Source organism: Alexandromys fortis, unplaced genomic scaffold, assembly GCF_014885135.2.
Source record: "Alexandromys fortis isolate MF-2015 unplaced genomic scaffold, M_Fortis_MF-2015_v1.1 scaffold_80, whole genome shotgun sequence".
Classification (NCBI taxonomy): Eukaryota; Metazoa; Chordata; class Mammalia; order Rodentia; family Cricetidae; genus Alexandromys; species Alexandromys fortis.
The window spans coordinates 4,748,813-4,771,466 of NW_026068174.1; the positions used below are offsets into that span (position 1 = coordinate 4,748,813).

The 22,654-nt window shown below is 48.6% G+C and overlaps 2 protein-coding genes across 2 annotated transcripts in view; both read right to left on the bottom strand.

The window, feature by feature from the left end:
- Positions 1 to 1,540: 1,540 nt before the first annotated feature.
- On the bottom strand, positions 1,541 to 5,295 carry Aldoc (aldolase, fructose-bisphosphate C). The gene is made up of 9 exons (XM_050128750.1): positions 5,170 to 5,295; positions 3,619 to 3,738; positions 3,318 to 3,529; positions 3,167 to 3,221; positions 2,911 to 3,071; positions 2,730 to 2,813; positions 2,385 to 2,559; positions 2,078 to 2,277; positions 1,541 to 1,953 (listed from the first exon to the last, which is right to left on the bottom strand). Exons 2-9 carry the CDS (start codon positions 3,728 to 3,730, stop codon positions 1,861 to 1,863), a joined length of 1,092 nt encoding a protein of 363 aa, XP_049984707.1. The 5' UTR covers positions 3,731 to 3,738; positions 5,170 to 5,295; the 3' UTR covers positions 1,541 to 1,860.
- Positions 5,296 to 5,949: 654 nt separating this feature from the next.
- Positions 5,950 to 22,654, bottom strand: part of Spag5 (sperm associated antigen 5) — a 22,751-nt gene continuing 6,046 nt past the window's right edge. The window contains exons 3-24 of the mRNA XM_050128636.1: positions 21,252 to 22,282; positions 20,973 to 21,150; positions 15,625 to 15,699; positions 15,292 to 15,384; positions 15,086 to 15,220; positions 14,394 to 14,513; positions 14,047 to 14,139; positions 13,848 to 13,961; positions 13,500 to 13,593; positions 13,168 to 13,315; positions 12,988 to 13,090; positions 12,571 to 12,704; positions 12,263 to 12,404; positions 8,338 to 8,449; positions 8,039 to 8,125; positions 7,664 to 7,784; positions 7,468 to 7,579; positions 7,006 to 7,086; positions 6,745 to 6,900; positions 6,590 to 6,664; positions 6,400 to 6,480; positions 5,950 to 6,255 (exon numbers count right to left, since the gene is read on the bottom strand). Of these exons, the coding sequence (XP_049984593.1) occupies positions 6,184 to 6,255; positions 6,400 to 6,480; positions 6,590 to 6,664; positions 6,745 to 6,900; positions 7,006 to 7,086; positions 7,468 to 7,579; positions 7,664 to 7,784; positions 8,039 to 8,125; positions 8,338 to 8,449; positions 12,263 to 12,404; positions 12,571 to 12,704; positions 12,988 to 13,090; positions 13,168 to 13,315; positions 13,500 to 13,593; positions 13,848 to 13,961; positions 14,047 to 14,139; positions 14,394 to 14,513; positions 15,086 to 15,220; positions 15,292 to 15,384; positions 15,625 to 15,699; positions 20,973 to 21,150; positions 21,252 to 22,282 (3,357 nt within the window). The 3' untranslated portion in view covers positions 5,950 to 6,183. The remainder of the gene's footprint in view (positions 6,256 to 6,399; positions 6,481 to 6,589; positions 6,665 to 6,744; positions 6,901 to 7,005; positions 7,087 to 7,467; positions 7,580 to 7,663; positions 7,785 to 8,038; positions 8,126 to 8,337; positions 8,450 to 12,262; positions 12,405 to 12,570; positions 12,705 to 12,987; positions 13,091 to 13,167; positions 13,316 to 13,499; positions 13,594 to 13,847; positions 13,962 to 14,046; positions 14,140 to 14,393; positions 14,514 to 15,085; positions 15,221 to 15,291; positions 15,385 to 15,624; positions 15,700 to 20,972; positions 21,151 to 21,251; positions 22,283 to 22,654) is intronic.

Below are 22,654 nucleotides of genomic sequence, written 5' to 3' on the forward strand. Positions count from 1 at the left end.
CCGCCGGGCTGAACCCGCGATCTGAACCTCGTTTTCACCCGCCACTGCCTAGCTCCACAGCCCCAGCTCAGCGATATTGGCCCTGGACTCTGGGCGAGCCACCTGCCTCAGCTTCTCCAGTGCAGGGGATTTACAGGCATGTACCACGCCCTCCCAGCGGAAGAATATTTATTTCAGTGAAGCCAAGCTTATCAAGAGCCTGAAAAAGCTTCTTATGTCATCCCTAGGATAGGGCTTCTCTTCGGGACACCGGCTCTTGAAAGCTTAGAGACAGAACTCACAAAACGGTAACTTTTTAGCATGATTGGCTATTCTGGGGTTAATTTTGAGACAGATTTCCCTACATGACCCAGAAGAACCCAGTGCCTCAACCTGTCACAGGTCACCACATCAAGAGTCTAGAATGAAAAATCGGTCCCAATTTGGAAAAGTCAGGATGCTTAGTTGAAAATTCCTGAGCAGCCGGGCGGTGGTGGCGCATGCCTTTAATCCCAGCACTCGGGAGGCAGAGGCAGGCGGATCTCTGGGAGTTCGAGGCCAGCCTGGTCTACAAAAGCTAGTTCCAGGACGGGCACCAAAGCTACAGAGAAACCTTGTCTCGAAACACCCCCCCCCCGCAAAAAAAAAAAAAATTCCTGAGCACAGACTTCATATCCTAATGCCTCCAGTTCAAATCCTGGTTTTACTTATTGCCTGAACGGCAGCTCTCTGAGCCTGTTTCCTCCTATGAAGAAGACTATAGTAGCTTCTTTACAGAGTCGTGTTAATACATATAATAGTGGCATGAAGAACACTGCCTGGCAGGCAGAAGCACACAGAAACTGCTGAGCTAGCTGCTCTTTTGTTAACAGATCAGGCCACCAGGGCAGGGCAGCAGTGATTTCTCCAGCTAACGGGACACAGCCAGTCTAGTATCTCCCTACCTCACACTCCAGCCCAGTGGTCAACATTCAGCACAAAGCCCAATCAGTTCTCACACTGCCCAGACTCTCAAATGGATCTCTTCTCTGCGTGGAAGTGGCTTTAGCCCTTGGCAAGCTCCTAGATACCTTCCTCAGCTCTGGCAGCCCAGAGTCTTTGGAGGTTTTCCTATTGGAAAGGGGCTAAGTGCACATTCCCCCTAAATGTGTCAGGCCCCAGCAGGAATCAACAATGCTGCAATGGAGAACTGCCCACTCTCATCCCTGCTCGTCCTGTTGACTCCCTCCCCGCTTTGAGCCCCGCACAGACTCTGTTTCAGGAGCTGCTCATCGTCCTGGCACCGTCGTCCGTTGCCTTTGACGTGGCAGTCCCTGGAAGACTTGTAGTCCCCGTTACACCTGCTTACAGCTCCACTTCAGCTTTGGAGATCAGCAGGTAGAAGCCTGAACGGGGCATGGTAGCCCAGGTAGGTGAACCCTTTCTCCATAAAGTTGAAGCCCAGTGAAGCTCAGATCTCAGCTCTTCACTGCATAGTCAGAGGGCTCTGACATAGGATGAGCCAGCAGATCACACACAGGGAGAGAGGACTTTGACGTGTGCAACAGACAGTAGTGTGTTTTGCTCCTATTTATTTGCTGTGTGCTCAGGGCATGAGTCAGGGCTAGTGCACGTCCCCCGATCCCAAGGACAAGCTACATCATCATGGGAAGACTGTAAGGGTTGACAGTGCCAGGGGAAAGGCCCCCCGCCCTCAGACTTGGGGGGACTTTGCCTCCCATCCAGGGTTTCGGGTACAGCAATGTGAGATGGAGAAGGAGGAGAGAATAAGATGAGCGGTGCTGGGTGAAGACAGTGCTGTTCTGCATGGCTACTGGGCCCTGGCTGTGACTACGGGGTGCATGTTACTAGGCCAAGGGCTGCGGGCTGAGGAGGCACGCCTCAGTAGGCGTGGTTGGCGACATAGAGCGACTGTGCTGCTGCTCCACCATCTCCACTGCCTTCATACCTGCCCTGGGCTGCAAGCCCGTTCATCTGCAAAAGAGAACGGGGACAGGTAAGCAGGCTGAGCCAGACCACAGGCGTGGAACCCTGCCCAGTTTGGGATCTCTGGGTGGGACACACAATCTCTCCCCAGCCATCACCTCTAGCTCCCTACCTCTGCCCGCTTGATAAACTCCTCAGTAGCAGCCCCAGCGTTGTCCCTTTGTCCTCTCCAGGCATTGAGGGCAGATGCCTGCAGGGCACGTCCATAGGAGAAGGTGAGGGCCCAGGGCCGGGGAAGTGGGCAGCGATTGATGGCATTGAGGTTGAGGGATGCCTCCTCTTCGCTCTGACCCCCAGACAGGAACGTCACTCCTGGAGAAGACAAACTGACTGGTCACTCTCTTTTCTCCAGGGCAAAGGATCCCTGCGCCACAGAAAAACCTGAAGTCAGACCTGGAATGATAGGAGCAATTCTGTACCTGGGACGGCTGGGGGCACAGTACGGCGCAGGGCAGTGACAGTAGCCATGGCGATCTCTTCCGGGCTATACTTGATGGGACAGGCATGGCCAGGGGTTACCATGTTGGGCTTGAGCAGAGTCCCCTCCAGGTATACATGATGATCACTCAGGGCCTTGTACACAGCAGCGAGGACCTAAGGATCAGAGGTTTATGTGGGGTGGGAGACTACAGGATGTGAGGGTCACGTCCAGGCTTATTCCCTGAAGCCCTAAGTGAGAGTGTGCCTGGATCTAAGATGCAGGAATGGGGTCCAGGCGCCCCTGATGGCTGTCCCTGGTGTGTCTGAGCTCAGCTGAGCATTACCTTCTCTGTAACATACTGGCAACGTTTGAGGTCATGGTCTCCGTCAGGCAGGATCTCAGGCTCCACAATAGGCACGATACCATTCTGCAAGCAAGAGCGGAGTAAACTGGGAGAAGCAGAAGATGGGCATCGGGGAAAGCTATGCAAGCATGCCTCCACCCACCCAAACTTCAGCACACACCTGCTGGCAGATGCTGGCATAGCGGGCCAGCACATTGGCATTCTCCAGAATGGCCAGTGCTGAGGGTGTGCGATCACTGATCTTCAGTACACAGCGCCACTTGGCAAAATCAGCACCATCTTTCTTATACTGAGCACAGCGTTCCAAGAGTCCATCCAGCCCTGAAAACACAGTACCAGCTTCATCACCCTGCCCCTGTCTTGCCAACATTAACCATATCATACCTCTGTGGACTTCACACCCACCCACCACATACCTTGAGTGGTGGTTTCCCCATCAGTCCCGGCAAGAGGCACTACACCCTTGTCAACCTGCAAGGAAAAGTAGGTTGAGGGCTAGCCTTGCCACCCCTCCTACAGACACCAGTTTTCACACCCAGCTCCCACACAGGGCCAGGGGCTATATACCTTGATGCCTACAAGAATGCCCTTATCCTGGATGGTCCGGACAAAGGGGACACCATTGTCATCTTTCTGGTAGAGTGTCTCATGGAAGAAGATAACGCCACCAATACACTTTTTCACACGGTCATCAGCGCTGAACAGGACCTGGCGGTACAGCCGGCGATTCTCCTCAGTGTTCTCTACCCCAATTTGGCTCAGCCTTTTAGCCATGCTTCCTAAAAGCAAGCAGAGGGAGACAGCCTTGTTCTTTGGCTAGAATTCCTTGGCAACCATTCCTCAACTCTGCCCACAGGCTCTCACTTACCTACGGACTCATCTGCAGCCAAAATGCCTTTTCCTGGGGCCACAATCCGTAAGGCAATATCGGACAGCTCCTTCTTCTGCTCAACAGAAAGGGCTGGGTACGCGTGGGGCATGGTGACAGCTGTCCGGAATGGAAACAAGATAGAAAAGCTAGATCCCAACTACTAATTCCTCTGCTTCCCCTCATGACCAAACAGGCCAAATGTCCTGCTCAGCACGGCTGGGAGCTGAACAGCAGTCCTTGGCCTGAGTCCTGGGCATCAAAGTGGCACCAATCTCTTTGACAGCTGACAGGGTTAGGGCCCTAGTTCCCACATCTCCTTTTGTCCCTGATGGGCACCCTTCCCAGCTCCAGGAGAGATGCAGGATGGGGGATGGGGAGGTGGCAAGCCTGAAGCTATAGGTCTTCCTGGAAACTGCTGCCCAGATGAGAATGCCAACCCTCCTTTCACGGCCCCCGGCCCCTTCTTGAGGGACACATAAGACCTGCCTTTCCCTTTCTTTTCTTCAAAAGGACCCCTAAGGAAAAACAAAAACCCATTTTCTCAAGATTTGTGAGTAAGACATTTAATCCACATGATCCTCACATCTAGAGGGAGGCAGGAGCCAGGGTGAAGAGAAGCAGCGGTGGTACAGATCCCAGCCCGGCCTCCCAAGACCTCTTCTGTTCCATGTGCAAACCTGACTACCTACTCCGCACACCTGTGGTGGAGATAGGGCCCAGAGCGCTGCAAGTATGGCAGGATGGGGCCAACAGGCTAGCTAGATTTACATGAGAGGACAGGAAAGAGACACCATCAGGTCATCTCCAGCACCCAGGAGCATTCCCCAGTGTGTAAGGAGGTACAGGAAATAGGGAGGCCTGGCTCCCCACAGCTCAGACTCCTAGGGGATCCAGAGGCAAAGGATTAAGGTTGAGAGAGTGGAGGGGGAAAGAGGGAGCCTTGGGGTAAGGTGGGAAGGGTGATGGTGATGCAGACTAACCAGTCCTGATGCTCTTCCTGGGCCTATAGCCTACACCTGGGGACTAGCCCAGCCGTGAAGGAGCAGAACTGGACTGAGATTAAAATGCTCTGGATGGGCTGGGTGGTGGTGGAGCATGTCTTTAACCCCAGCACTTGGGAGGCAGAGGCAGGCAGATCTCTGTGAGTTTGAGGCCAGCCTAGTCTACAGAGCTAGTTCCAGGACAGTCAGGGCTGTTACACAGAGAAACCCTGTCTTGAAAAATCAAAAAGAGAAAGAAGAAGAAGAAGAAAAAAAAAAAAAAAAGCCTTGGATGAGAGAGGCTAACCTAGTGGAAAAAGTCCTGGAGGCTGAGTAAGAACGATTTGGAACTGGAAAAGCTGAGTTCTAGTTAGGAGAGCTAGGAAAAAAGGGGTTAGCAGGGTTTACCTGAGCCATAGGGTTTCAAGCATACAGAAAGCAGAGATGTGAGGCTAGACAGAGTTGAAAAGGTGGACCAGGGCCCCTGGGAGCAAAGCAAGGACAGCAGCGAAGAGTCAAGGAGAAGAAGAAGGGATGCTGAGCATCTCTGCCTCGCCTGGGACCTTACCTGTACCGGTCAGCGGCAGGAGACACAGGTACACCTCACTTCGGATCTGGTTAGCAACAGACTGTAGCTCAGTCCAAATTGGAGTAAATAAGGCAGCGGATGCCGCAGAGCTACGTGACTCCGTGGGGGCGGGACAAACACCTCCCGCACTGGCCCCGCCCTCTCCCCAGGACTGGTCTGGGGTAAGGCCACGCCTTCAGAGGTGGAGCAGTGAGGTGGAGTGACTCCTCCGCAGGGTCCCCAAGGTTGTTAAAGACGATGCCCCTCCCAAATCACCGGGCCCCCTGCCGCCAGAACCGTAGAGGAATGAGATGGACCTTATGTTTGTCTCTGCCACGAATCCATGTTTTGCTGTGCTAGACATTATGCTGAATGTTGGGGATTGAGCCCCGTCTAGAGAAGAGTCGTGGAAGCAATCAGCAGGTGGGAGGTGGCACGGATGCCCATCTACCAGGGTGCCCCAGTTTGAGGCATGGAATAATGAAATGAAGTTCCTGTTCTCTGGCCCACATTTACCAGTGCCTACCCCCTGGGGGTTGGTGAAAGCAAGTGAATGGAGTCTTTTCTGTTCCCCCTAGGCAGGGATCCAGGGAACAGGCAGTCCATTGCCCATTATTTGTGAGCAAGAGACTCAAGCAAAGAAAAGCAGACAGCACTGGCTTTAGCCTCAAGAGGAGGTGGTGAGGGTGTGAAGGGTACCCAGGCTGGAGGGCTGAGCTGCCTCCCTGACTTCATCTGCCCACTCCTACCTCAAAAATAAGATACAGTGGACTTAAGGAGTACATTAAATATACTTTATTTAAATAGCATAAAACACAATTGGCTCTATCCCTGTTAGTCCTATTACGGGGGTAAGGGACCCTGAAGGAAAAGGGAACCAAGTGGAGTCCAGCTTTCAATTTCTTTGACAGGTTGTCGGCGCTAGTTACTCCTGAGAGTAAACAATCCTCCTGCCTCGGCCTCTGGAGCAGCTGGAAGTACAGGTGCACAGCACTAGCCCACTCTTTCCGTTCGTTAGCTCAGAAACTCCAGCAATCCTTGCAGCTCCTTGCAGCTCTTCACTACTTCGGGGACAGACAGCAGAGTCTTGGAAGAGGCAAAGAAAGCGGCTGTGAATCACAGTGCTGAGGCCAAAGCTCTGGCCTGTGAGGCGGAGGAGAGAAACCCACTGGAAGAGCTGTGCTCCTCAGTACTCCTGAGGCCAGGTCCCGGTACCTCCCTAATTTTTACCTCGTAAATATGCTGAATGGTGTCATCAAGTTTCTTTAACTCAGTGTCAGAGCGCCGAAGGTTCTCCTCAAGGATGTTCCTCTAAAATGCAAAAAGGCTTCATAAACACTACACGTAAAGACCACAGCGAGAGAAGACACAGGCAATATGGCAGGGCACTTGCTTGTGGTGGAAGGAAACAATTCCTTACATGGCTCTGGTACTTGACCATCAGTTTTGCTTTCTCATTTTTCATCTCGAGGAACATGACCCTCAGCTTGTCCACCTATAAATATGTCCAGATTAATAGGGGCACAGCCTGGTGCCCCCATGAGGTGCCCAGATCCTTTGTTAACCCCGAATTACTTCCTGTGAGAGAGACACTTTCTCCTGGATCCAGTTAGTAGCTATCAGCTGACAGCTAGGATCTAGCTGGCCCTCCAGGGCTTCCTGGAGCACTTTATTCTCTGTCTCTGCATGCCGCAGTGAATGTGTGAGCTCAGTCACCTCCTTCCTGAGACTCTGGGAACAAGAGCAGAGGTAACCCAACAGCACCCAGGGCCTTTCTCTCCCTATCCCATCAGGCAGGAGAAGCACTGGCCCCACACAACGTCACGAGACACATACTATGAGCTCACTACTCTTGTCTATCTGCCCGAGGATCTTCTCGCTCTGCTTCTGTATCAATTCCTGGAGCTCCTTTTCATTCTGTGAAGAAAAAAGAGAGGAGAGAAAACACTGAGGAAAGGCTACCTTCTTTTACAGTCCTTGCCAGACGGCAGGACAGCATCCCTGAGCTGTGCTCAGCCCTGGGGACTAGTTCATCAGTCCACTTTTTCTTCAGGGCCAAGAAGCAAGGCAGGCACATCTTGGTTCCAGTTCTGCTTCAGTTCCAGGCTTCCCTGCTGGGTCTGCTTGAACGTGACAGGTCAGCCAAAGTCTCAGATATCAAATGTCTGGCCCCAAAAGGGCAAAACTAGGGCAGTAGCTGGAAAAGCCCTACTACCTAGATTCCTAGAGAGTGGCTCCCAGTGGGCCAGTGGAGCCGCCCCAGTTCTTCGTCGCCCCACTTTAAGGTCCCTCCGTCACCTTGTAGCACAAGCACAAGGTCTGGTTCAGTTTCTCTATGTCTGCATCCTTTGCCTTCTGGGCTTCCTGGTGCTCTTCTTCTTGGTCCTGCAGTCTGGTCTGTAGTTCACAGCTACGGAAGGGAAGTGGGCATCATTCCTGCACCCTGCCATCAGCACGAGGGCTGTCTCATAGCCCCATCATTAACACCACTCACATTTTTCTCTGCAGGGCCCCAACGGCTTCTTCTCTAGACTCCTGCAGCAGAGAACACAGGCTCTGAAGCTCCAGTAACGTAGTACTCATCTCTGCCAGGCTCTTCTCCAGGTCTGGGGTCTCTGAAAGACAAAGTCCTAGATAGAGGTGCAGCCCTTCTGCCTAGGACGGGGTACACAACCACTGTTTCCACAACTTCATGTTCCTACCCACAGGGTTTCAGTATCCGGAACATTACAGATCCCAAAAGACAGAAATAAAACAAGCCCAAGTAGAATCGAGGTTTTTAGAGCAAAGCGCTTCTCTCTGCTTTCGTCTCTGCTCATCACTACCACACTTGGAGAAAGGAGGCATGGTCCCTGGAGCCCGTCCTAACCTGCAGGCTGGGGGGACATGGCCGATGCTACTCGGGTGAAAGCACTCTTATCACTTCCAAGCAATGGCACGGGAACCGGTTCTGGCTCTAGAGTAAAAATAAAGCAGGAATGTTCAGCAACCTAGAAATTCAAGGCCACCCTGAGCTACATGAGACCCTGTCTCTAAAAAACAAACAACAAAAAATATGGAGCATAGAGAGGGTCTCTCTGGTGACCCAACCAGGGGACTGCAGCAGCGGTCATGGTCAGACAAGTCTAGTGGCGTGCATCTGTGCCAGCTGAATCCCAAGGTCTTCACCTTCATCTGCCACTGCTGTCAGGGTGTTGTCTGAAATGGTACTGTCATTGGGTAGAGGGTGTTCCTGGGCTGGAGCACAGCCTGTGCTGGGTAGAATGACCTCTGATTCAGCCTAAGGACAAAGGAGAAAAACAAAATCAGCTGTTGAGTTTTATCTAGGGTGATTTCCTGAGCTCTGAGAGGCTCCTACCCTTCCAGAGCCAGCTTCCACTCCACCTTCCGAAGGTCCTACCTCCAGCTTCTCACAGTGCCTTTCCCCCCCGAACATGCTAAAGCAACATTTAGAATGAAAATCAAAACCTTACATCTTTTAGCCCCGACTGTCCGTTCACTTATATATGGGGGAGGAAGGCCTGCCTTTCATCCTTACCTGTGATTTTCACTACACACGACTTGGCAGCCAACACTGTCATTAGTTCACCACTGGTATCCTTACTCTCTTTTTTCAACGTTCTCTTTTAAAAATATTTTTATTGTTATTTATGTATGTATATGTGTATCTGTCTGTATGAGTGAGGACAGATGGATGTCAGATCCCCTGGAGCTGGAGTTACAGGCAGTTGTGAGCTGCCAGGTGTGGGTGCTGTGAATTGAAATTCAGGTCCTATGAGGTCTTTTTATTTATTTATTTATTTATTTATTTATTTATTTATTTATTTATTTATTTGTTATGTATACAATATTCTGTCTGTGTGTATGCCTGCAGGCCAGAAGAGGGCACCAGACCTCATTACAGATGGTTGTGAGCCACCATGTGGTTGCTGGGAATTGAACTCAGGACCTTTGGAAGAGCAGGCAATGCTCTTAACCTCTGAGCCATCTCTCCAGCCCGTCCTATGAGGTCTTAATCATCTCCCCAGGCCTGGCATCATTTACTTTCAAATACAGCAGGTACTTCCCAGATCTACTTACCGGGCCTGTTTGATACTGATGATCAGGCACTTAGGAAACTTTTTCTCCTGGATCATGACCTTGGATTATGACCTTCCTTCACAGATAGGCCTTTCTTCAACTCACAGTCTTTTCTTAACTCTTGGCCCTTTTTTGACTCTGCTTCCACCCCAAGTGCTTTACTTGTAGAACTCTACAAAACCCCAACTTCAGATCGTCATTTCCACATGGAAGACTCTTCAATCCCTTTCATTTAACTGGATTTTTCCCCAGTCTCTGTGCCCAAAGAAAACCACTGATGATCTACCAGAATGTCCCACACTGAAAACTAGCGTGTATAAAGCTAAGTTCACTATTTTCTCTATTTCACTCTCATCGCTGTTCAAGATCCTAACAGGCAGTAGACTGTAGCCTGCCAACTGCTCTCAGTGCTTCAGGACACACGGTTTCCCTCAGTACTGTCAGTGGCTACTCCTGAGCTGCAAGGCAAAGCTGAATAATTGAGACAGAGCCAGATGGCCCACAAGGCTAGACACTTGTGATATATGATACGGTCCCTGGATGGGAAAAGTACGCCAGGTCCAGTTCTAGACACCAGGGTCACTTTCTGATGATTTTATGATCACTGGTCACTATTCTGCTTCTACATCTGCCACCAAGTTCAGTTATTTACAAATCCTATATTTTTCATTTTCCCTCTTTTGATGTGTGTATGTGTGGTGTGCATGCATGTATGCATGTATGCATGTATGTATGTATGTATGTATGTATGTGTGTCTCTTCATATGTGTATGTGTAGACCTAAAGTTGATGTCAGGAATATTTTTTTTTTTTAAGACAGTGTTTTTCTGTGTAACAGCTATGGCTACCCTGGAACTCTTTGTAAACCAGGCTGGCTTCGAACTCACAGAGATCTGCCTGCCTCTGCCTCCTGAGTGCTAGAATTAAAAGCTTACGCCACCAATGACCAATGATTTTTATGTATGTATTTATTTATTGTGATTTTGAGGCAGGGGCTCTCTACATAGCCCTGGATCACTGGACTAAAGGTGCATGCCACCACCACCCAGCTGTGTATAACTTTCTACATACAGGGTTTTTTGTTTTGGTTTGTTTTTTTTGTTTTGTTTTGTTTTTCGAGACAGGGTTTCTCTGTAGCTTTGGAGCCTGTCCTAAAACTAGCTCTTGCAAGCCAGGCTGGCCTCGAACTCACAGAGATCTGCCTGCCTCTGCCTCCCAAGTGCTGCGATTAAAGGCGTGCGCCACTACTGCCTAGCTTCTACATATAGTTTTCATGTTTCCTCTGGCTGATGGGCTTTCCTGTATGCCTACCCTTCCCGATAAACTTTTAACATTGACAGCCAAGGTCAGTAACTTGCTTTGAGAAGACATCCTAATTCTCAAAGGTAAAAATGACCAATCATGTCAGATCATAATCTTAAGTCACAATGGCAACTTTATATCTGTCTGTCTTCCCTGCAATTCACTGCAGACTTCTAACATTTTATGTGTTCAGCCCCCAGTTGGAGAAGAGGATCTTGGTTGTACCTCTAACTGTTGAATAAACTAATTAATGCTAAATGTTGAATAATATCAACCACTTCTCCACATACACTGGAGAAGCCAAAAAAAGCAAGGCTAAATTTCTTTTTTTCCTCTCTCTCTTTTTTTGTTTTTTTCAAGATAAGGTTTCTCAGCTTGGCAGTGGTGGTGCACACCTTTAATCCCTGCACTCATGAGACAGAGTATCTCTGTGAGTTCGAGGTCAGCCTGGTCTATAGAGCAAGTTCCAAGACAGTCTCCAAAGCTACACAGAGAATAAAATAATAATATTAATTAAAAAAAAAAAAAACAGTTTCTCTGTGTAGCCCTGGCTGTTCTGGAACTCACTCTGTAGACCAAGCTGGCCTTGAACTCAGAGATACACCTGGCTGTCTCCCAGGAGACACCACTGCCTAACTAAATTTCTTTCTTTAAACACTAATAAGCAAAGAAAATTAATACAAGTGCCTAAGGACAGCAAGTGTGTCAGGAACACAGGAAGACACCATGGAGGGTTTTCATAGAAAAGAAGAAAGCATTTCAAACTGAAAACAGAAGAGAATAGATATGGGTATGGGACTATCTGGAGCGAGGTGTGAATGGAAATGAGATGTGTGGTGTACAAGCAGCCTACCTGGACCAAAAGGCTTGGAAACTGGAAGGCAGGAGAAAGTGTAAATGACAGGCTAGAGAGGTCCTGAAGATGACTTAAAATCATTGATGGTCACAGAATGAAGCAAGACTGGGGTTTTCAAGAAGTCTGCTATACAGGTGGGAGAGGTGGTTCAGCAGTTAAGAATGCTTTCTGAAGCTGAGCGGCACTTGGAGGCAGAGGCAGGTGGATCTCTGTGAGTTTGAGGCCACCCTAGTCTACAGAATGAGTTCCAGGACGGTATCCAAAGCTACAGAAAAACCCTAGCTCGAAAAACAAAAAAACAATGCTTTCTGAGCTGGGCAGTGGTGGTGCACGCCTTTAATCCCAGTACTCGGGAGGCAGAGGCAGGCTGATCTCTGTGAGTTCGAGGCCAGCCTGGTCTACAGAGCGGGTTCCAGGACAGTCAGAGATACATAGAGAAACCCTGTCTCTAAAATAACAAACAAACCAAAAGAACATTTCCTGCTCCCATTCAGGAGCCTATCAGTTCCCAGCACCCACATGGGCATTTCACCATAGCTGGTAACTCCAGTTCCTGGGAGTCCAACACCCTCTATGGTCTCCACAGCACCTGCACACACGTAGCATATACTCACCTAGTGTACACACATAATAAGTAAAAACATAAGAGAATCTTTTTTAAAAAGGTCTATTCTATATACGAAAGATGTAACTGGTGGACTGGGGGATAGGAAGAAGCTCAGTGTAGAGCGTTTGATGACGCTCAGTAGTAGAGTGCTGTCTGATTTGTGCGGCCCCAAGTTCATTTTTAGAACTAAAAATGAAAAAGAAAAGAGAAAAAGATACAATGGCAGGGAAGAAAACCCACTGTCTTGCCTTGTTCTCCTTTAGCTTTGCCTGTAAGAAGAGGCTGAGACTCTGTAGCTGCTGGGTCAGCAACCTCAGCTCTTGAGAATGATGGGATGTCTTCTCCAGGGCCTGTTTCTCATGCCTTGCTGTAGTGCTGGCCAGCTCAGCCCTGAAATTCAGGACCCCAAAGGTGAGCAAAGACCACTGACTCTGAGCGCTTCTCCCAGATCCTCTTTTTCTAGGAGAGAGGGACTTAACACTCCCATGGTTCTCTTCAGGGAGACTTTGGCTTCTGGAAGCATGGGTGGGAACACAAAAAGGCAGCAGGTTCTTACTTCAGGTTCTGCACAGTGTCCTTGAGGGTCTCGCATTGCAGGCTGCGCTCCCGCAGCACTTCTAGTGTGCCTCTCAGCTGACACTCGATCTGGCCCAGCTCCAGGTGAGCAACTTGACTCTCTTGGTCTGCAAACTGGACAGAAGGGAGAAGGAAGGAAAGGAAGGGATAGAAGGAAGAAAAGATGGAGAAAAGGAGGGAGGGAGGAAAGGAAGAAAGAAAAAGAGGATAAAAAGAAAGGGAGGAAGAAGAGGGAAGGATGGAGGAATGGAGGGAAGGAGATAGAAAAGAAGGAGAGGGAACTTTAGAGCGTGGACAGAGGCTCTCTCCAGTCCAATCTTTAACTTCCTTCAACCCTAGCAGGCAAGAGTCACACTCCTGAGGTTTACTCACCCCTTCTCCAAGCTGAACTGCTTACCTCCAGGGTCTCCTTCAGATCCTGCACCTCCTTGGCCAGCACAGCCCGCTGATGCTGCAGCTGTGCTTGTGTGTGTTGTAGTTCCATTTCTTTCTTTTGCCATCTGCCAACAGACCATCTATTAGATCCCATTCAGGCCTTCATCTGGGCCTGTTGCCACAATAAGCTGATAGGACTCACTGAGCAGTCTGCTCCTTGTTGCTCTGGGTAAGCTGACACAGCAGCTCATCCTTCGTGGCCAGGTCCTGGACACAGTGGGTATGCTGACTCTGTAGGTCTTTCAGCTGGCTCTCTGTGCTAGTCAGACTCTGCAGCTGAGCCTGGAACTCTAGATCAAAAGTATCCTGATGATACCATGGGAGCCTAAGTCAGGACCCTACCACCACCACCACACAGTTTTGTCCCAAATCATGTGCTCCATCGAAACCTCCCTACTCTTCTGCCACATGACAAGCAGGCCAACTGTTTATACGCACCTGCACACACAAGTACGCACACACTCACACACGCACCTGTGGTAAGGTGACTATTTTCCAACTTCAGCTGTTCTATTTGGCCTTTACAATCCTCTAGATGGGCAGAGACTTGTTCAAGCTCCTTTGAAACCTAGAAAAGACAGTTTCCTTCCTACAGTGCCTCCTGAGGCAAGAACTCCAGGACTCAGTGCAGCTTTTCCTTACAGATAACAGTGCAAATTTCCAGAAGAGCAACACTGCAGAAAATGAAGCTGATCCAGGGAACAAGTAGAGACAAGAAAATTACAGAAGCGAAGGCAGTGGGATCAAAGGAAACAACTGAGCTCCTAATGTTTTAAAGCCAAACAAAGTGAAACAGGACCTAAGCAGCCCCACCCAAGTTACCTGCTTCTTTTCCTCGACTGCAGCATCACGCTCCTGAAGGGCCTGCCGGCTCTTGATTGTGAGCTTCTCTGTGAGTCCTCGAGCCCGAGTCAGCAAAGCTGCCCATGTCCCACACTACCAAAGTAATTAGATCAGTAGAGCACACCGAGGATGGAAAACTGCCTCTGAAGAACTGGTTGTGATGGCCCCAAATACTCACATCCAGTTTGATTGATGTCCAGTCCTGCTGCAAGGCAGAAGTCAGACTCACTGTCTGCTGAGCCAGCTCCTCCTGCTCTGTGTGAAGCTCTGTCTGGAAAGCAATGATTATGGAGGCAGCTAAGTGGGAGTATGGGACCATCTTGTCGGTGTCATCAAGAGCCCCAAGAACAGAAGATGCCCTAAGATTACCAGTTGAGTTGGGAGTAGTGGTACACACCTTTAATCCCAGCACTCAGGAGGCAGAGATAGGCAGACCTCTGTGGGTTCAATGCCAGCCTGGTCTACATAGCAATTTCTCAACTATACAGTGAGGACCTATCTCAGAAACAAGGAAAAGACAATTACCAGTTGGGTCTGGGCCTCCTGTAGAAGGCCTCTGAATGTCCGCATTGATGTCAAATCCTGCTCCAGTTGGCTGATGCGGTGGCTGGCATGTGCACGGAAAGCCTCCAGTACTGCCTCTGCCTGTTTAGGGCAAAGGTTGCAAGGACTCAGTGTGTAAAAAGAAAACAGCACAGAAGGTCATAAACATAGATACCCCAGCAGCTCTTTTTTTGTTGTTTTTGTTTTGTTTGTTTGTTTTTCAAGACAGGGTTTCTCTGTAACTTTGGAGCCTGTCCTGGAACTAGCTCTTGTAGACTAGGCTGACCTCGAACTCACAGAGACCTTCCTGCCTCTGCCTCCTGAGTGCTGGGATAAAAGACATGTGCCACCACCGCCCAGCACCCCAGCAGCTCTTTTTTTTTTAATGTTTATTTATTTATTTATTATGTATACAGTATTCTGTCTGTGTGTATGTCTGCAGGCCAGAAGAGGGTACCAGACCTCATTACAGATGGTTGTAAGCCACCATGTGGTTGCTAGGAATTGAACTCAGAACCTTTGGAAGAGCAGGCAATGCTCTTAACCACTGAGCCATCTCTCTAGCCCACCCCAGCAGCTCTTAACTCCCCAGGTCAGGCAGTTCTACGTCAAGTCACTCCCACAGAACCTTCAAGTGGAGACCTGCATCCAAGACGGGTCTCCGGCCACCTTACCGCATCTTTGCCTTTCAGGGCCATTTCCTCTCTGTGCCTCGCCTCCTCCCTTTCTGTTCTGAGGCTCTGGAGCTTTGCCCTCAGCTTCTTCAGGACATGAGAGCAGGAGGAAATCAGGGTGTCCGCACGCTGAGACTACAGAAGAAGAAGGAGATACTATGTCTTGTGCCTTCTTCTTTACTTAAGGTCGACTTCATGAAGCTTACCTCCTGACTCACTGTCATCCTGTCTTCTGTCATGTGTGTCAGGGACAGGTGCAGCAAGGATATCAGCTCTCTAGAGACTAGCAGCCATGATTGCTGTGGTCAAGAAGACAGCAAGGTTATATCAAATGTAGTCATTAAGCAAGAAGGGACATTGTAGGAAAAAAAGCCATTGACTGTCCCCAGTTCTAAATTCCAAATAGTGAGACATCCCTGACAAAGGTCTGGGCTGTTCCCTTCACTGCCACAGCTATGTATCACCATCTACTAACCACCCAGGACCCACCATTTGTCTTCACAAGGGCCCCCAGTAGCGTAAGCTCAACCAACACTTACCATGACATTCCTGGCTTGCAGCAGGGCCTGTCTAATCTCTTTGCTGTCCTGAAGAAGTTTAGGTGTCTTAGTGACCTAGCCACAGAAATAATAGCACTTTTTAGATGGATAACACACACCAGCAGCCTCTGATGCCCCCTCATGCCAATGACTTTCATATGAGATGAGAAATCAGACTCACAATCAGATGAAGGCAAGTGACAAAGAAAAATCTAGAGGGGTCTGGAGATAATGGCAAGGTGCTTGCCTTGCAAATAGAAGGGCCTAAGTTTGACTACTTGGAATCCAAGTAAAAGGCTGAGTGTGCGGCTAGAGAGATGGCTCAGTAGTTGAGAGCAATGCTATGCTCTTCTTATGTTCTACCCTTCTTCCAGAAGACACAGGTTCAGTCCTTAGGACCAGCTCTGAAATCAGGTGGCTCAAAACTGCCTGCAACTCCAGACCCAGGTGATCAGATCTCTGGCCTACAAGTGTCTGGCCTCTGCAGATACTTGTAGACATATGGTGTACCGTACATATACTCAAGCACACACATACACATAAATGATAAGTAAAACTTTTTTTTTTTAAAGCCAGATGCAAGTCAGGCGGTAGTGGTGTCCCCTTTTAAATCTTTCCGCTGTGTTGTGTACATGAGGCAAGTGTGCTCTACCACTAAGTTACGTATCTCCAGTCTGAAAGCAGGTAGCTTTTTAGTGGAAAAAAGGTTATGGAAGGTGGGCTGAAGGGTACAGGGAAGGAGGGAGACAGGGAGAAAGGTCAGGAAAGATCAATCAACAAAAACATTGTTTGAAAATGTTATAATGAAGAAGGAAGCCAGGTAGTGGTGGCACATACCTTTAATTCCAGCACTCAGGAGGCAGAGGTGGGCAGAGCTTTGTGAATTTAAGGCCAAACTAGTATACAGAGCAAGTTCCAGGACAGCCAGGGCTATACAGAGAAGAAACCCTGTCTCTTAAAAAAAAAAAAAAGCCATAATAAAACCAATGTATCTTAACTAAAATATAAAATAAACCAGAGACCAGAAAGATGGCTAGACAATTAAGAAGATAGGGAGGGGCTGAGTCTCTAACACCCAGTTAGAGCTTACAACCATCCATCTGGGCATCTGGCAACCTCTTTTGGCCCAGATGGGCACCAGATGCACATGTGGTACATACATGCAGGCAAAACATACACATAAAATAAAAATTTTTTTTTCCTTAATTAAAAAAGGCAGCTAGAGAAATGGCTCAGCAGGTACACATTCTGGCTGCTTCTCTAGAGGATCCAAGTTTCATTTCCAGCACCCACATTGCGACTCATAATTGTCTATAACTGTAGTTCCAGAGGATCAGATGCCTTCTTCTGGCCTCTTCAGACACCAGGCACACAAAGGCAAAACCCACACATTAAAAAGAAAAAAAAAATCATTACACCATTACAAGTTTACACATGCCACCATGCCAGCTTTTTACCCCATCTCCTGGGGATGGAGGGCAGGTCTTCAGGCATGCTCCCATGCACTCCACCAACTGACCACTTTCTAACTTCCTCCTTGCAGGGCTAGAAAATGGTAGGCACCTGCTCTACGACAGGGCTATATCCCAGCCCTCTTTAAATTATTTCTATTTTCTTAATTTTTGATTACATGTATATGTGTGTGTACCTGTGTGTGTCTGTGCACATGGGTGCAGATACCCAGAGGTCAGAGATATCAGATTTCCCTGGAGCTAGAATTACAGGTGGTTGTGAGCTGCCAGATGTAAATTCTGGGAACAGAACTCGGGTCCTCTGAAAAAGCAGAATATGCCCTCAACCACCAAGTCATCTCCAACCCCTATTTTCTTACTTTATGGCAGAAAAAAAATCTTAGTAAGAGGCTAGATTTGGTAGCAAACAGACTGTAATCCTAGCCCTAGGGAGGAGGAGGCAGGATGGTCACGAGTTTGCTGCCACTTGGGTTACAAAGCAATATCGTGTTCAAAAAAGAGTGGGAGTTTTCGTTAGCACCCAAAGGAAGACATTATAAGGGCACTGCAGAAGCAGCAGTGCTGAGTCACTGAGCACTGCAGGCTGGCTCTCAGCAGGCAGTCACATTACCCTCGGGTCTCTGCAGTTTACAGCCCCCTTCCCCAGCAAAGCCATCTATCTATGGCATTGTGCAGAAAGGCACAGAGTAACCCCCAAGTCCTGGGCAGGACCACACATACTGCTCCGAGCTGGGCAGTCAGGCAGGTGATAAGATTAATGTGAAGAGGCAGCCAAGCGGCAAAGACATGCATGGAGATGGCAAATGGCTGAAGGGATGCCATTTCCTTTCTCTGGTTCTGCTTCAGTGGCCTCCCAAAGGACCTGGCAGCTTCAGAGGAAAAGGATAGAAGGCAGATCTGAGGACATGAAATGAGGCCAAGGACAAGGAAAAAGATACAAAGAAATTTCAAGAAAGAAATTGGTCAGCTAGAGAAACAAGGAACCCATGGTTTCCCGGTCTGGGGGGAAAGGTAAAGTTACTTTAACAATACTTGCACGTGAAGGGAGGCTTTGTGGGCACCATCTCTTCCAAGCATCAATCACTGTAATTACTATAGCCACATCCTGACATCTTCCATTCTTTCCCCAACACTATTCTCTTTCTTCCTAAGTGTGATGTCACAGCTAGCATCCTCTAGAACAGTGCTCTTTAACAGCAACAACAAAACCAAAACAAAACAAAAGACAGGGTCTTGCATAGCTCAGACTGGCCCTTAGCTCAAGGGCAGCTGAGGCAGACCTTCAACTCCCTATCCTCCTAGTCTTCCTAGTTCCACTTCCCAAGTGCTGGACTTACAGGTACACACAATCATGTCCTGCTAGAACAGAGGTCTTTAAATTACTTTCCTCTTATTCCCAGGAACCACATCAGCACATCAGACAGCTCACAACCACCTGTAACTCCAGCTCCAAGAGAATCTCTAGCCTCCAAGGGTACCTGCACATGAAAAATAAACCTTAAGGGGAATATATATCTTAAGAGAAATAATTTCCTCTCATACCAAAATACCTCCTGTTTTGTTGTTGTTGCTTTTCACAATTTTTTCAGTACCTTTACTTATGTGTGTGTGCACATGTGCAGGTCAGAGGACAACTGGCAGCAGCCGGTTCTGTCTGCCACATGGATCCTGGGGATCAAACTCGTCATCAGGCTTGTTGCAAGCACCTTTACCCATCATGCCATCTCAACAGTCCTTTTCTGTTTTTTTTTTTTTTTTTTTTTTTTTTAAAGAAAAAGCCATCTCTCCAGACCCCTTCTCTCAACTCTTTGTGTATGTGGTTTTTCAAGACATGGTTTCTCTGTGTAACAGCCTTGGCTATCCAGGAACTCTCTCTGTAGCCCAGACTCTCGATCTCAAGAGATCTACCTGCCTCTATGGATCTGGGTGCTAGAATTAAAGATTGACGATATGTACCACCATGCTCGGGCACCTCTCAATTTCAGAGAGTGTCTCACCCTCAAGTCCAGCCTGGCCTGGAACTCATTAAACAGATAAGGCTGCTCTCAAACTTGTGTCAAACCTGGCTCTGCCTCCTGAGGACTTGGACTGTCCATCGCCGTGCCAGCCAGGGGCCCTGTGCAGTCCCACACATGCTCCCTCATTGATTCACGACCATTATCCATTCCAGCAACACCAAAGTCCTTCTGCTAAATAATAGGCCTAACCAAGGCATGTCACCCAAGACTAAGAACTCCTTTGGGGACATATGCCAAAAATCTTAGTGAGCTTTCACCAGAAATGTTTAGTAAGGGGCTGGCAAGATGGCCATGCAATCCTGTCAACTCGAGTCCTATCCCCAGAACAAAAACAATGGATGAAGAGAATAAATTCCCAAAAGATAGCCTCTGGCCTCCAGGTGCTGTGTCTTGTACCTGTCTGTCCATCCGTCTGTCCGTCTGTCTATCTGTCTCGTTTCTCTCTCTCTGTCTCTGTCTCTCTCTCTGTCTCTCTCTGTCTCTGTCTCTCTCTCTCTCTCTCACACACACACACACACACACACACACACAAGCTTAATTAGCTGGGCATGATGACACAAGCTTAACCATATCCCATCACCTAGGAGACTAGATCACCATGGGTTCTAGGACAGTCTGGGTTACAGTGCCACCTTGCCTCAAAAGCACCAAAAGAAAAAGTTGGTTGAGCTTGGTGGTACATGCTTTTAATTCCAGCACTCAGGAGCAGAGGAAAACAGATCTCTGTGAGTTCTAGGCCAGCCAGGGCAAATGATAGATACTGTTTAAAACTTTTCTTGCTTTGGGCTAAAAATACTGCTCTGGACTTTACCAGGACACAGAGGTCCTGGGTTCAATTCTGAGCACCATAGAAATAAGTAGCTCTGGCCGGGTAGCAGTGGTGCATACCTTTAATCCCAGCACTAGGGAAGCAGAGGCAGGTGGGTCTCTGTGAGTCCTGGTCAACAAAGCTAGTTCCAGGACAGGCTCCAAAGCTATAGACAGACTGTCTCAAAAAAAAGGAAAGAAATAAGTAACTCTGTTTACTTGTCCTGACTTGGGAAAGTCTGGATGCACCAAGTACAGTAAGTACCAAAAGCGTATAGGTGTGTCAGACTTTTTTGTTTTTGTTTTTTGTCTTTTGAGACTGGGTTTCTCTGTAGCTTTGAAGCCTGTTCTGGAACTAGCTCTTGTAGACCAGGCTGTCCTTGAACTCACAGAGATCCACCTGCCTCTACCTCCTGAGTGCTGGGATTAAAGACGTGCGCCACCACTGCCCGGCTTTTTTTTTTTAAGTATGTCCAGTTTTTCTTCTTCTGTATATATCCCTGGCTAACCTGGAACTTGCTCTGTGAACCATGCTGGCTTCAAACTCAGAGATCAGCTGACTGTTGGAATTAAAGGCATGTGCCACCACCATCTGATAATCTTCAACTTTTTTTTTTAATTTTTTTTTTTTCAAGATAAGTTTTCTCTGTGTAACCTTGGCTGTTCTGAAACTCACTCTGTAAACCAACCTGGTCTCAAACTCATGGAGATTCATCTGCCTCTGCTTCCCAAGTGCTGGAATTAAAGATGTGGACCACCACTATCCAGCCTTCAACTTAAATAAATAGATAAAATAAAAAGACAGGCTAGCCCTAAACTCTATAGCCCAGGCTGGCCTTGAATTTTAGGTCATTTTTAGGTCATCTTGCCTTAGCCTCCCAAAACTTGGTATTATATGCATGCCTGGCTCAAGTTCTCAGTTTTTGCACAGTCTAAGGCTGACTGAGTCTGTGGCCAAGGCATCCTTTTTTCCCTCGGGCAGCCTCTCAGCTTACTTTCTAAGGCAGAGGGGCCACTGGGATCCACCGAGCTCTCAGTCAGAAGCTCGTACCTCACTCGGAGAGCTGTCAGTCTGTGTGCTACTGTCTTGAGAGTCCCGGTGAGGGAGAGGGAGCTGCCTCTTCCAGGCTTGTAGCTGGTGGGAAAGAACTTCCAGCATAACAAGGGAGTTCAACAGGTTCTCTTCCAGGTCGTGTCGGGACAAGGCAGTCAGATCCAGGGGACCGCAGCTACCCCAGGAAAGCAGAAAAGAGGACAGGAAGGAGAGAAATGTGAGTGGCAGGTCTAGGGATCAGTGCTCCAGAGGCGCAGGTCTGGAGGGGACACTTACCCCAAGAGGAGGCGCTCTGTCTCTGAAGCACTGTGCTTGGTGCCTATTTCTGCTGGTGCTGGAGGAGTAAAAGAAGTTCCCACAGAACAGGTGGAGAGGGGTGTATTGCCAACAGCTGCATCCTGAAGCACAGCGGGAAAGGATAGCCTCTGGCGGAGATTCTGTAGCATGACTGACGTATTCACACCATTTTCTAGCCAGGCCAGTGGGGACATCCAAGTCTCTGAACCTAAGCCAGGAATCCTACTAGAATCTTCTCTAGTTGGGCCTGGAGCTTCCTGGGGTCCCATTTCCACTAGGCTTGATGTCAGAGATACAGATGGGACGTCTTCTGCATTTGCAGCCAGTGCTTGATGTCCCGATTCAACCTCCTCAGGGAATGTGGGAAAGCTTGTTTCCTGTATAACTCTGTACTCAACAGTTTCCTCCCCTTGATCAACGTGATCAACAGGTAAATCTTCAGTCAAGGGCACAGAGAAAATCAAGACATTTTCAGAAGGTACTAAGTGCTCAGTTGCAGCTTCAGTGTTAACGCCTTGTAGGTTTTCTTCAGAGCAGTGGAACTGTTCAGAACAGGGTTCTGGTGGATATTCTGGGAGGTGAGACGAAGGGTCCTGAGATGTAGGCTGCTCAGGCCTAACAGAAACAACTTCTGTAAAGCTGTCTTCCATACAGGGTGCCATCTCCTTCTCCACCAGATCCTCCAGCCCCGAAGACTCCTTTAGAGAGCTGCTGTTTATCTCTGCTCTGGTATCTAAGGGGGCCTCAAGCATCAGGTCTTGCTGCTGCCCTAGCGGGAAGGGTAGAAGAACCATGGTCTCAATTAGACTTTCATCCATTGGTTCTACTACAAAGTCATCCATTGTGTCTGCTGCTTTCTCTGATGTACCAAGAGGAAAGGTGCTCTCGGGAGGTGGGTCAGATTCTAGCTGACAAGCTTCTGTGGACTTTGAAGGACGACTGGCCTGTTCTGAAAGGCAGTTCTTCTCAGGACTGATAAAATCCACTGGAGATAAGTTGCTGTTCCTTTCCTGCCAAAACAAAAACAGTTGTCTAAGGCAGTCAATTTAGTCTTCAACATATGACCGTGGGCACATCATCATATCCAAACTCAGAAAAAGCAAAGAGTCCTCTTGTTATCTCTTCTGAGGTAAGAAGCTAGCCAATCCTGGCCAGTTACTACGCAGAACCAACAGTAGGGAAAGAAAACTAGGAAGCCACTTGGACCCTTAATGCATCCCACATATAAATGAGGATCCAGCTGCCGGGCGGTGGTGGGGCACACCTTTAATCCCAGTACTCGGGAGGCATAGGCAGGTGGATCTCTGTGAGTTCGAGGCCAGCCTGGTCTACAAGAGCTAGTTCCAGGACAGGCACCAAAAACTACAGGGAAACCCTGTCTC

Excerpts from the sequence above, each read along its gene's own strand:
- Aldoc (XM_050128750.1), bottom strand. The coding sequence starts at position 3,730 with ATGCCCCACGCGTACCCAGCCCTTTCTGTTGAGCAGAAGAAGGAGCTG. Across the intron at positions 3,072-3,166 it reads TGGGGAAACCACCACTCAAG|GGCTGGATGGACTCTTGGAA; the intron begins GTATGTGGTGGG and ends CTGTGTTTTCAG. Across the intron at positions 1,954-2,077 it reads AGTTTATCAAGCGGGCAGAG|ATGAACGGGCTTGCAGCCCA; the intron begins GTAGGGAGCTAG and ends TCTCTTTTGCAG.